At 40.5% G+C, this 13,328-nt stretch overlaps 1 protein-coding gene across 1 annotated transcript in view; it reads right to left on the bottom strand.

Annotated features, from left to right (window-relative positions):
• Dnah11 (dynein axonemal heavy chain 11) overlaps positions 1 to 13,328 on the bottom strand; it is a 261,208-nt gene that overhangs the window by 102,887 nt on the left and 144,993 nt on the right. Inside the window, exons 52-54 of the mRNA XM_090332210.1 lie at positions 10,020 to 10,182; positions 8,044 to 8,167; positions 7,459 to 7,601 (exon numbers count right to left, since the gene is read on the bottom strand). Coding sequence (XP_090188336.1) covers positions 7,459 to 7,601; positions 8,044 to 8,167; positions 10,020 to 10,182 — 430 coding nt within the window. The remainder of the gene's footprint in view (positions 1 to 7,458; positions 7,602 to 8,043; positions 8,168 to 10,019; positions 10,183 to 13,328) is intronic.

Raw genomic sequence — 13,328 nt, 5'->3', positions numbered from 1 at the left:
AACATCTTATATAATTATAATTTTATATCTACCTATATTGCTCCCTATTACCTGTCAATTTCAATGCTTTTTAAATTCTTTCTGTGCTTCTGCTGGTGCTCCATTTTTGGTTTTTGGCTAATGATCAGAGTCTCAGGGAGACAGGTGCTTGTGGCACAAGCCAGATCTCAATGCTTGCAAAAGAAACACAAAATGCAAATTTTATTAAATATACAGCTATATCTTTTTTCTAAGATCAAACTCTTTATTCCTAGTGCTATTACACTTAAAAAAATTTTTTTTAATTCTGAGTACCAGTGGCTGACACCTATAATCCTAATCCTAGGTACTCAGAAGGAGAGATCAGGGAAATGCCATCATAGGCAAAAATTTCACAAGATTCCATCACTAAATAATAAACTGGGTGTGGTGCTGCATATTTGTTAACCCAGCTATATCAGAATTATAAATACAAGCATCACAGTCTTAGCCAGGCCAGGCAAAAAGCAAGCCTCTGTCAAAAAAAAAATCACAGCATCAGTGGCTCATGCCTATAATCCTAGCTACTCAGGAAGCTGAGATATAATGAGTATGGAACCTGTCCAGAGGGGAGAGTTCACAACACATTCATTTTCAATAAACTATCAGAAAAAAATCCAAGATAGAGCTGTGGTTCAGGTGGTGGAGCACTAGCCTGAAGCAAAAAGCAGCTCAGGAGCAGTGTCCAAGCCTTAGGTTCTAGTCCCCAGACCAGTACAAAAAAATCAGAGCATGTAAAGGGCTGGAGGCATGGTTCAAGTAGAGTATCTGCCTGGCAATCATGAAACTCTGAGTTCTAATTCAAGTATTTCCAGTTTCTTTTCTTTTTGTCATTCATGGAGCTTGATCTCAGGGCCTGGAAACTATCCCTGAGCTTTTTTTTTTTTTCTCTCAAAGCTAACTAGCACGTTACCACTTTGAACCACAGCCCCATTTCTTAGTGTTTTTTTTAAAATATAAATTAATAAAGATTTTATTCGGTCTTTAGAAGACTTTTTAATCATTTCTTCAATGTAATCTTTTTTGTTAAGTCTGTTGTTATTCTAGATAACTCATATTTCACACATTGTAGCTTAGATTGGTTCCTATAATGATCAGAGCACCTAGTGCTGAGCTGGCAATAGGTGGGCAGGAGCTGGGGCTGCCTCCTGCTGCTTGTCCTATCCCCAGGACCCAGCACATGACAGGCACTCAATAAATGCTTGCCAAGTGGCAGAGATTTAGATAAAGGCACAGATGGGTGCTACTTTGAAAAACTCTAGGCAAAATAAAGTATTGATTATCTGTGTCCTAACAATTTTAGAAGTTGTGTTTTATGCAACATTGAAGACAGTGACCCTCATATACTGAGAACATCTTTGGTATCCCTGTGTTTTTGTGTGAGTAAATGTAAGTGCACATGTGTGTGCATCAGTACCAGGTCTTGAACTCACAGTCTTGTACTTTTGCTTACGTTTCTTGCTTGGTTCTAGTACTCTAAAACTTGAGCCATGCATCCAGTTGGGCATTTTGCTGGTTAAATGAAGATGGAGTCTCAGACTTTTCTGTGTGGTCTGGCCTTGAACTCCAATCCTCTTTATCACAGCCTCCTGAATAATTAGGATTACAGGCATGAGCCATAGGTGCCTGGCTCTAATGTTCTTTCCATTTTACTCATGTCAGGTAACAGGAGACTATGAGAAGCAGGAGCTAAAAGCCCCGAGAACAGAAACAGGAGGTCCTGACAAGTAAGACACACTTGCAGGGCAGGTGGGAACATACTTCCTGTGATCTATCCTTAAACTGTTTTAAATCTTTAAGGTGAGTTAAGTATTTTTTAATATCAGTTGTTTTTTCCCCCTCAGGTATGTCAGAGTAATGGAAAGCTAACCCATAAATGAACAGAATAAAACAGTAGAGATCCCAAAACAGAATCCCATATATTTAGTCATTTAATATATGAAATAGAAAAGGTCCCCAGGCAGTTGGTTAAGGAGTGACTGCATAATAAATAGTAATGGGACAACAGGGATGAAAACTTAGGAATGCTATCTTCTATTGTACCTCAAATTGTAGGGCAAAACATTAAGGATATAAATCAGGTTAACTTCCTAAAAAGCCCTAGCATACAAAAGCCATAATGAAAATTTTGAATTTCTGACACAAACATAAACCTGAGGTCACCATAAACCCAGCTGAATAATAACCTTCGAGAAAGACTGGCAGCCTATAGCAGAGAAGAGAATTTGTGGACAAACAAATACAAGTAGAAAGTGCTCCTACAAACCAATAAAAATCACTGACAACAAGAACTCTAACAATGGGTACTAAAAGTGTAGTTTGTTTTATTCATGGGGTTATGTAAACTAAAGCACACTTCGTTAAATAGCTCACATCAATTTCTGGAACTGTTTAATATTTTTGAGTGAGACTTCTAAGCAAAAGCAAAGAGAAAAATAAATTTCTGTAAGATATGAGTAAAATGCTGCTGAATGTATTCCCTATGTTTAGATGCATGTCATCAACAGAAGAAACATACCAGTATACAATTTCTAGACAAAATAGTTCAGGATAGTTTACATTTTTATATAGTTCATTATTTTAAACTCTCTACAACAAGTATATATTTCTTGTCTTGTCAGCATGAGCCCTCTATATATGCCCATATGTACATATATAGATTACATATATTATGTATAGGCTCATGTATATATGTGCATGAAATAAAATAGATAGCTTTGTATAAACCAGGTGACCAATTACAAGTTTCTAAAGAAATCTAGTGTCCTTTGCCCTGCAGCTTTAGGCAGCTGAGGAGAACAAGAAGGGAAAAGTTGTTGGCTTAAGGAGAACCACAGGAGCATATGCTGAGAATAATGTAGGAAAAGGATGCTCATACTAGCTGTGATGGAGAGGAACTAGGGAACCCTTTCTTGTTAGCTATTTGCAACAGTGCCAAGATACCATTCTGATCCCAGTTAATGGGAACAGACCTTTGGAGTTGAGAGGCCGCTCTTCCTTTGCTAGCAGGTTCCCACTGCTCTGCCTTGCAGATGAGTGCTGACTCTGGCGTGGGAATGGGGAATAGGAAGGGAATCGCCTCATTATTCATCATGGCCCACCAGGTATTTATGAGGACCCCTGTGACATCGCTTGGAGCATGAGCAAAGGAGATTCCCAGCTCATCGGGAAGTAAATCCTTCATGTGTACTGCGAAATAGCATTTTGCTTAAAAATAAGAGGTCATTTGGAGTTCTTGTAAAATTCCAAGGACATTAGAAGGGTTATAAACATGGGTGGGGAGAATCAAGCTGTAATTTCATCAGGATTTTTTTGATGTCACAGTTCTTACCACTGATCTTTCTCATGATGCATAAAAGTAAGGGACCAACGAGTGACTTCCAAAGTAAGACACTTTTTTTGAGGCAGAGTGAGCCAGTTTCTCAATACCACTAAAAACAAAACAAGGCTGACACTTGTAATCTTAGATACTCAGAAGGCTAAGATCAGCATTTGGAGCCAGCTCAGACAGGACTCTCTATGACACTCTTCTTCCAAGAAGTAGAGCTTTGGCTCAAGTGGTAGCTTTCGGCAAACAAGCTAAAGGAGAGTCCCTACCCCTGGGTTCAAGCACAAAACAAAACCTCCCACAAAAGCAACAACAACAAACCCCAAGCTTTCCCTCAGTTTACAAGGGAAGAGAAGGGTAATTCAGTTAATAGTCTTGAGAATGGGGAGGAGGGTCGATTTACCTCCATCTTCCAACAGAGATCTCAGCTTGTGCTGTGTTTAATACTAAAAATGAGATGATAAAAAGGATTAGGTATCCAGAGAGATGAATATTAAAGTAGTTCCCTTGCTTGTAAGGACTGCCTGTGCTGTAATCAAACAGAACATATAAAGACAGATGTAAAAACTATGAAAATGTAGAACAGCTGCATTCAATACATACTATAGGGCTATTAATACACAGCCAAGAATAAAAGCCATTAAATTATCTCAATGGATGCTGAAAAATTTAGTAGATAATTTCATTGACAAAATGTATGTCCTGAAAATCAAAAGGTAACATAAGATATCCTTAAGTTACCATTTAAAAATGCCCACTATCATCATTATTATTAAATGTAATTCTGCATCATTTGCCAAGCAATGAGGCAGGTGAATAGATAAACAGAACAACAGAAAAGATCAAATCTTGCTGGGGCTTTGTGGCTCATGCCTGTAATTCCCAGTTATCCATTTGGCTGAGCTGAGTATCTAAGCTCAAAGCCAGCTCAGGTAGTAAAGTCCATGGGACTCTTATCTCCAACAGTAGGTCCAGCATGTGTAGGAAATGTGTTTTCAACCTATAATCAGTTTGTGAGTTAAGGATCTTCTGGAAGGCCCACTTCTGATCCACTTCCAACTTCACGCATAAGGGCAGTGTACCAAGAGGATAATTCTCCTTCCCTATTGCTGTCCTATTACCATGGATACACCATGGCGAGTAAAACACAGGGTTTATGGGTGAAGCCCTATTTTTCTGAAACAGTCAATCCCAGGTCCTCTTTTCCTTCCTTCTTCCAGAAAGGAACCTAAACCTGCAGTACTATTCTGCACTCAGGAGATAGGAGGCACTGGGGTGAAAGCTGGAATAAAGAAGAGGCTAGATGATCAAGGGTCTCTGGGGTGTTAGTGAGTCTGTCTGGACTTCACTGTGTAAAATTCTTTAAGGAACTCTTGGCCAGGTTATCTCTCATCTCTAGGCCAAATGAGATCCAATTGTTACTAGTGAAGATAATCTTGGAGAGTGAGAGATTCTTAACTTTACCAGAAATCCCAAATCCACTGAGGAAAACACTAATTTACTCCACAAATTTCATTAAAACCATAGATTTGCACCATAAATATTCCCCAAAGGCTCACATGCCATAAAGGCTGTCACCAGTCCAGAGTGCTTTTGGGAAGGGGTGGAACCTCTTTGAGATGGGCCTCGTAGAAGGAAGTAACATCATTGGGGGTGTAGTCCTGAAAGTAGATAATGGGGCCTTGGCCTCTTCCTGTCTCTCCTTATGTAGCTGCTTCGAAATGAGTGGTTTCTCTGCCATGACATTCAGCCCTGCCATAGGGCCCAAGTAGTAATACATCTTTCTTCTTTATACATTGAATTTCCCAGCTGTTTTGTCACAGCCATGGAAAGATAACTTTTTTCTTTTCTGATATGCCAGTACTAAGGCTTAGAATAGGGTCTTAAGGCCTTGCATTCTCATTCATATTTTGCTTAAGACTGCTGTTTTGCTATTTGAACCACTCCTCTACTTCTGGCTTTCTGTTATTTAATTGGGGATAAGAATTTCTTTGCTTTTTCTGACCAGCCTGGCTTCAAACCTCCATTCCCAGATCTCCGCCTTCTCAGTGGTTCATATGGTAGGTATTTGGCACACAGAAAACTGTGTTTTGTAATGTTCTTTTACAAACTTTTTGTAAAAATGTTTTTTTTTGTTTTTGCTCAAAAAGTTACAAAGAAATAAACATATACCATATTTCTCTGAAAAGACAGTAAAGAATGAGGAAACTATATCTGAGACAGATATATAAGGCAGATTGATAAACATGGTAGAATTCAAACACTAGGCACAATTTAGAAGAGGGCTCATCATGAACAAGTTCAGAGTGATGTCCTACTTTAATCCAGATTCCAAGACAGAAGAGTCAGATCCCATCTGTCAATAAGAGCAGCATCACAGCATTTGCTGGCACATTCTAAAACCACCTGTTAAAACTGCTGCACCAAGCAATTCCCCTGCAAGGAATTCCTCCTGCAGAAGTATGCAGACTTGGACAGCAAAGATATAGAGGGGTTTTGCCTGCCATTATTTACACAGTGGTTCTCAGTTTCCACTATGCCTCTGAATCATGTGGAGGTCTTGTTAAAAATCTGGATTCCTAGGTCCTACTCTGAGTTTTGGATTCAGGAGAACTTGCAAATGTTCCGTAGCTTTGTATTTTTGGGGTTTCAAGTAGTATTGGTTCTGTAGCTTGGGGAATGGACTTTGCACATCACTGATTTATAACGTGACAACCTCAAATTTTTTTACTGCACTGTTTTTCCAATCCAGGAAAAGAATCTGATCCAAACAATGGAGCAAAGAGAGGTCATTGGCATTGTTGCAACCTGGCAAGCATATTATGAGTTATTTCTGTGCTTCAGATCAAACATGGATCCTCAAAGGTGCTAGGCAAGCACTCTACCATAGTGCTATAGCAGCAGCTCCTGCTCAGTCACACTTCTGATGGGGAGAAAATTCTTCAGGTAACTAAACCCTAAGTTCAAACTTAGTCAGCTCGGCCCAGAATTATTCAGTAATATTAAATGAAATTTAAAATTTGAGGGTATTGGAAAAACTTAACGAGTACTACTCTGCTCCTCAACCTGCAAGCAAAGGTATATTCCTCATTGTTGGTAAGCCCCGCTATTATCCTCTACTAGTTCAGGCTCTGTAGCTCCCACAGAGACCATTATTAACTTGAAAGGTTTAGCAGTACTACAAGAAATAGCAAAGCAGCAGGTGTAGTGTTTGTGTGCGTGTGTGTGTGTGTATACTGCTGAAGGCTGAATCCAAGGCCACGTACATGTTAGGTGACTACTTGACCACTTGAGTCATACACGCAAGCCATTTTGTTAACAGCATCTTCAAAGTGGCTTCTAGCTAGAAGTTTGGATGCTCTCCTTTATTTCTTGTAACACTCGACCTTTACTCAACATAAAACTGTTCCTTGGCAAACATTTCCCAGCAAACATCTCAAAGACAAATTATCCCTACATCCATACGGGATATGCTACAGCACTAAGTGGTCCAGGGAGAAGACATTGTGCTAAACTTCTCAAAACATGAACAATACTCCTGCACTACTTTCTCTGAAGTCACTTCCTTGATTCAAAAATGTCCCCATTTTTCATTTAGTGATGTATAACCTCTTGCTTCATCCCAATTTGCTTTTCAGATGTATCAATCATGTTTTTCCATCAGAACTCCATGTTCTAGTCTTTTAGAGCTATCTTAGGTTTCTCCAAATACTTTGTTCACAGTTCACCCTTACACAGATATCATTTTCTCTCTCTGAAAGTCCCTGATGTCTGCTCGACAAGTGCACATGGCTGCTCCTATTCCTCCAGGTAGGAAGGGGCTGTCTCTGCAGCCATTTACATCTGTCCTGTAGGATAGCTCTGTGATGTCTGTGTCCTGTAACAGACAGAACATGATGGAGGATAGAGATACATCCTGCACACATTGCTCAGCCTGTGACTTGCCAGAGGCCCCGTGTCACAGCAAACTTGGTGATACATCTTGTAGCCTCTAAAAATGTCTTTTCCAAACCAGTCACTGAAACTCACTCATAATATGTACCCCGATAGAGATTCACAGTCTAGAGTTTTAACAACAGCTTTTCAATGACATATCATAAAGTGCATCTTACTTTCAGCTGAAGTCGGACCCTGGTCAAGAAGAATTTCCAGCAATTCTCCCTGGAGTCTTCCAAGCCCAGACCACGGACTTCATTGCGGATTCCAGAAACTATCTTGTCCATCTCCTCCTCACTAAAAAGATCTGAGATTTCTCCTGCCCCAAAAGAAGGAGTAGAATTGCACTAGAATCATTGCCATCAAAATTTTGGCATCAAAATTTTTGTAGCACTTGAAATGCTCTCTTAAGACAAAAGGTCAGATTGCATGATAAAGAACTGGACATGAGAAAGGCTATTTTTCTTTTGCATCACCACCGACAAGGCAGAGAACCCCTTGAGAGGGAGCAGTGATACACACCCACCACCCCTGGCATGAAGAAATAACATTGACTTCCCTATAGACCCCTCTGAGGCCCTGAAATCCTCAAGCAGACTTAGAAAGCAATATACTTCAAATTAGTTAAGTTTATAGGTTTCTCCCCAAAGACTGCCCCGGCAAACATCTCAAAGACAAATTATCTCTCTTTAAAGTTCACTGAAACTACAGATAATTTGTCACTGGGGAAGATCTTTCAAGAACTGGGTTGGTTTAATCACCTGATGCCAGCAAGTCATTAATCAGCACGAGGAAGCTCTCATGTAGAACGTGGGCATCTGTCAGCAGGAACACACAGGGCATGTTTTTGGCTCCTGTTCGGATGTACAAATGTGCGAGATCTACCTGTAGGGAAAAAGGTCATCATTCACCTTGTTGTAATGCCAACGTGATGTGGGGAGAAAGCGGTTCTGTGACCCTGGGCCTTTCTTCCCCATTGCCCATTCCAGGAGATGGCAGTCACATGGCACCTCCTGATGCCTGGTCATGGGCGCTCTGCAAGCTTAATGCAGTGAAAGGATGAAAGCGGGCCATGCCGAGGCTGCCACCTCGTCCTTCTCACAGGGAAATGCACCCATGGCAAGCAAAGCAGCCTGACAACTATGCATTTCTTTCCAAGTAGCTTTTGCTCTTTGGTCAATAAATGCAGGAACTGTTTCCTTTTTGGAAGGACTGGGGGCCAGTGCTTGCTAGGCAGGCACTCTTACTTGGGACTTATTCTTACTTGTGTTCTGTTTATTGTTTTTTTTTTTTCCAGATAGGTTCATTTTTCCTCCCCTTGGGGCTACACTTGGGCCATGATATGCCTCCTACAAAATGAGACAATGGGCGTGTACCACCATACTTGTCTTATTGATATGAAGTATTGCTAACTTTTTGGCCTGAACTCTCCTAAAACTGATGATCTCTGCTTCCCAAATAGCTGAGATTCCAGACACAAGTCATCCTACACAGACTACACTTGAAAATTTAAACTTGCTATGAACTCTAGGTTCTCTGTGTTGAAAGTACTATTCTGATTAAAAAGACCAAAATTTTAAACATGACAGTTTCTTAAATATGCTAGTTTCTTTGCATTTTACTTTCCTATTCTTGTCATCTATTTGCAACTGCAAAATAATTGTCTTCTTTTTAACCTTTGTCACATGAGTATATTAAGAATATTCAACATTGTGTTTCATTAATGCAGAGGACAATATAGTTAAGTTCTTATAGTCTATGAGCCAGGTTTATGCTATCAAACCTTTAACATGTATACAAACATATTAAGCTGCCAAAGGCAAATGACTCCTCTGGGGAACTTTCTCTTACCCCTAGCTGGGAGGTGTCCACTAATCGAAAGCTTGTACTCTGTCTGCCAGAGAGAGGGTCAGAAGTACACTGTACCCTCCAGAGCTACAGTTTTGGCCAACAGTGATTGAAAATATCGGGGGTGGGGGTGGGAAATGCGCCTGTAGAACACACGTAGATTTTTATCATTTCCTGAATATGGCAGCACGTCAACCACTGTATAGCACTCACATGGTAGTCACAATTTTCTTTGTGTGTGTATGAGTGAACTGATATTGGGCTTGAACTGAGAGCCTCATGCTGTCAGGATTTTCACGTGGGCTTTTCTGCCTTGGATAATCATGTAGCTCTCAGCTTCCTGACTAAAATTATAGGCATAAGCCACCATCACCTGACTAGATATCTTTTTTTTCCTGTCAGTCCTGAGGCTTGAACTCAGAGCCTGGACACTGTCTCTGAAAGTTTCTTTTGATCAAAGTTAGCACTTTACCACTTAAGCCACAATACCACTTCTGGCTTTTTCTCAGTAGTTTATTAAGAGATTAGAGTCTCAAGGACTTTTCTGCATGGGCTGGCTTTAAGCCTCAATTCTCAGCTCCTGGCCTCCTGAGTACCTAGGATTACAGGTTAGAACCACCAGCCCCTGGCTGATATTCTAATTTTTGTTCAAAGGAATGCCCTTTAACATTAGTGACATTCAGGTTCTATTGAATAAATATATCAGAAAGTTATAAAATAACAAAGTCCACCTATTTTATGTAAAAGTTTAAAGTGTACAGGAAAATGTGCATAAGTTGTATGTAAATAAGATGCCATTTTGTAGAAGGGCCTTGGAGCCACAAGGAGGGTTCTGCCCCAATCCTGCATGCAATATGGAGCAACTTCTCTGCCTGCCAGCTTTCCTCACCCGAAGATCCTGGACTCCGTAGGCTTCAGTCAGAGTGATCTGAAAGACCTCAAGGCCGCAGATGTGCGCTGCAAGCCTGGACAGGCTCTGCTTGCCACTGCCCCCCACTCCAATTAAAAGGGAATGACCCTGAGGAGTCCGGAGGATGCGGCTGACATGACACCTGGAGATAGAAAGGCAGGCATCACTACATAAAATCTCTAATATTAGGAAATGGCGATTACCCTCTTTTACTAAATTCCAGTTTTTATTGGAAACTTTAGCCTTTTTCCCCATCAGAAACTATCTACTTCTTTGTCCTTGAATTATTTGACTTGACAACTTTTCCAGGCTAGTAACTGTGTGTGTGTGTGTGTGTGTGTGTGTGTGTGTGTGTGCATGCGCACACATGTGGGCAAGTGCACATTTATACTATGGCCTGAACTCAGGGCCGTGTACTCCAACCTGGCTTTTCATTCTAGGCTGACACTCATCTACTTGAGCCATACCGCCACTTCCAGCACTTCTGCAAGTAAACTGGAGATAAACAATCTCTCAGATTTTCTGTCTAGGCTGACTCCAAACTGTAATTCTCATATCTCAACCTCCTGAATAGTTTTATGATGTATTACTGTACTTGAAAATATACATTCTCAAGGCCTAAGCTTCAAAGATTTTTGATGATCAAGAAAGGAACCAATTGTACATCAGTACCCAAATCCAAATCCATTTTGTTCCCAAAATCTTTGCTGTAGAAAGACTTTGACAGGAGATTTGTTCACAGACTAGCAGACATTTACATGTAGTTCACTTACATACATGAAATATTTGTCTCTTAATTAAACTCTTCCATCACAGCAAAGACTGCCATACCTAGACCACACTAATTTATTGAAACGTTTAGCATCTTGAAGTGAAATTTCTAGAGATTTTTTGATCTACAGTGTTCTAAAGATCCTGATACCATTGAAACATTTTTCAGTTGTGAGTAACTTGATTTTAACATTATTGACACATGGATTTGGAGAAAGTAGTCATAATTCTAAGTATTAAGAAAAAATATAACCAGGAGTGATAGCTCATGCCTGTAATTCTACCCACTCAGGAGGCTGAGATCAAAGGATTAAGGCTCAAATCCAGCCTGGGCACTAAAGTCAGTGAGACTCATCACCAGAAAATCACAAGTGTAACTGTGGCTCAAAAGGTAGGGCAGTAGCCTTGAGCTGAAGAGCTCAGGGACAATGTCCAGGCCCAGAGTTCAAGTCCCACCCCTCAATTTATATATATATGTGTGTGTGTATATATATATAAAAGCATATTAAATGCTCCAAATATAAAACCTGGATGCTAGTATGGTTGTTACAGGTTGCTATTTTGGAATCCAGGCCCAAATGATCCTAGATATTTGTTTTAAGAAGTGTTTTAGAAACAAATGAGGGTCACTTGTACTACAATCTCTACTTGGGATGATTTTCAAAAACCTCCAGTAACATACATTATTCTATTATTATTATTTTGGTATTAGGACTTGAACTCAGAGTCGTAGGCTCTCTTGATTGTCTATTTCACTCAAGGCTGGTGTACTACTACTTAAGCCACTCCTCCAGTTCCAGCTCTTTGCAGCCTAACTGGAGATAACAAACTCTTTGATTTGTCTGCCTAGCCTGGCTTTGAATTGTAATCCTTAGATTTCAGCTTCCTACATAGGTAGGATTGCAGGTGTAAGCCACTAGCACCTGGCTGAAGACACATTATTTTTTATTTCATTTATCCTATTAAATTTTACTTCGTATGGCCACGTGAAAAAAACACATTGGGAAAACTAACATGAAGGAAGACCTGGGCTCCAAAATCTAGGTTTTTATTTCCTTTTATTGAGGTCTTTACCTAACAAGATTTGCTAAGTGCCTGCATCCTCTTTAGGACACAAAGGGGCATGTCCTTCAATCATCTCTAACGATGAGTAAACAAGCTTCTAGCTCACATTCCCTGACCTGTTTGGTCAAGGGAATCCCAGACTAAAGGACTGCATGGAAAAAACCTTTCCTCATGCCTGCTTCACCTGAGCCATGACCCATGCATGTTATCAGTATGTAATAATAACAACTCAGTGCTAATAACACAGTAAAATATTCTAGCTAAAATCTCCTCTCTGCACAAGCAGGGCTTTACTGCAAAGGAATCAAATACACCATCATTACTTAGCAAGCTTTCAGCAGATGAGCAGGGGAGGGCTCTAAAGCTTTCCTTTTGAACTTCTTCGAAACATTTCAGAGCAATTTTTCTTTTTTTTATTAACTTTTATTTTTCCCTTCTTTTTATTTTATTGATTCCTTTTCCCCTTCCTTCCTTCTCTCTTTCTCTCTCTCTCCCTCTCTCTCTTTCTGATTCTGTACCCATCCTGGGGCTTGAACTCAGAGCCTGAGTACTGTCTCTGAGCTTTCTTTTGTTCAAGGTTAGTGCTCTACTTTGAACCAAACTTTCACTTCTGTTTTTTTGGTGGCTAAGCAGCAATTAAGAGTCTCAGAGACTTTCCTGCCCAAGCTAGTGTTGAACCATATCTTTAGATCTTAGCCTCCTAAGTAGCTAGGATTACAGGTGTGAGCCATCATTGCCCATTATCATTAACTAGAGAGCTGATGCCAATGTGAACTATGAGAGTTGTGCTGGATGCAATGATTTAATTGGCTTTGAGCACAGTAGCATTACTGTTTCTATGTAAGTCATACCAAATCCACCCAATCATTTCTCATGGCCCAACTCCTTACCATCTCACAGAGGAGTACTTGAATAAGCAGGATCATTCTTACTTCTCCATTCATATTGTATGTTAGGTCTGAATGGAAGAAATGTCTTCTTCCCTTGGCTCTCCCCCTCTGCACCCTCGAGATCCTTGCCCAGCACCTGTAACCCTGGCAACTGGCATGCCTGGGGGCAGTGGAAGGTCCCCCAGTCTGAGGTATTTCCCCATCCTCTGAGATCACATCCACTTCTGCTGTGGTTATACCCTTCCCCCTATATAACCTCTCACTTCCCGCCATAAGCTCTCTTGTTCTGCTCGACTCCATCTTCTTTTTCCTCACGCAATAAACCCTCTCCTCCTGAACTGCCTGGAGTTTCCTTTCAGCAGACCTTTCAGTATCCTGCTCTCCCTGCGTTTTCTCTGGGCTGAAACCTCATGACCCTTTCCTCTGTTTCTAGAATGTTCCTGAAAGTATCCCAGGAAATCTGCCTTCCACATGCAGTATCTTTCTTCCTGATAGTTCCATCACTGTTGCTTATCATTCTCATCTTCGCTTAAGCATCATCTCTTCTTAAGGAGAGCCAGTA

The sequence above is a fragment of the Megascapheus bottae genome, chromosome 5 (genome assembly GCF_031878675.1).
Source record: "Megascapheus bottae isolate mThoBot1 chromosome 5, mThoBot2.hap1, whole genome shotgun sequence".
In the NCBI taxonomy this organism is placed as follows: Eukaryota; Metazoa; Chordata; class Mammalia; order Rodentia; family Geomyidae; genus Megascapheus; species Megascapheus bottae.
The sequence above is the reverse complement of the archived record's forward strand: the minus strand, read 5'-3'. Positions and strand labels throughout refer to the sequence as shown.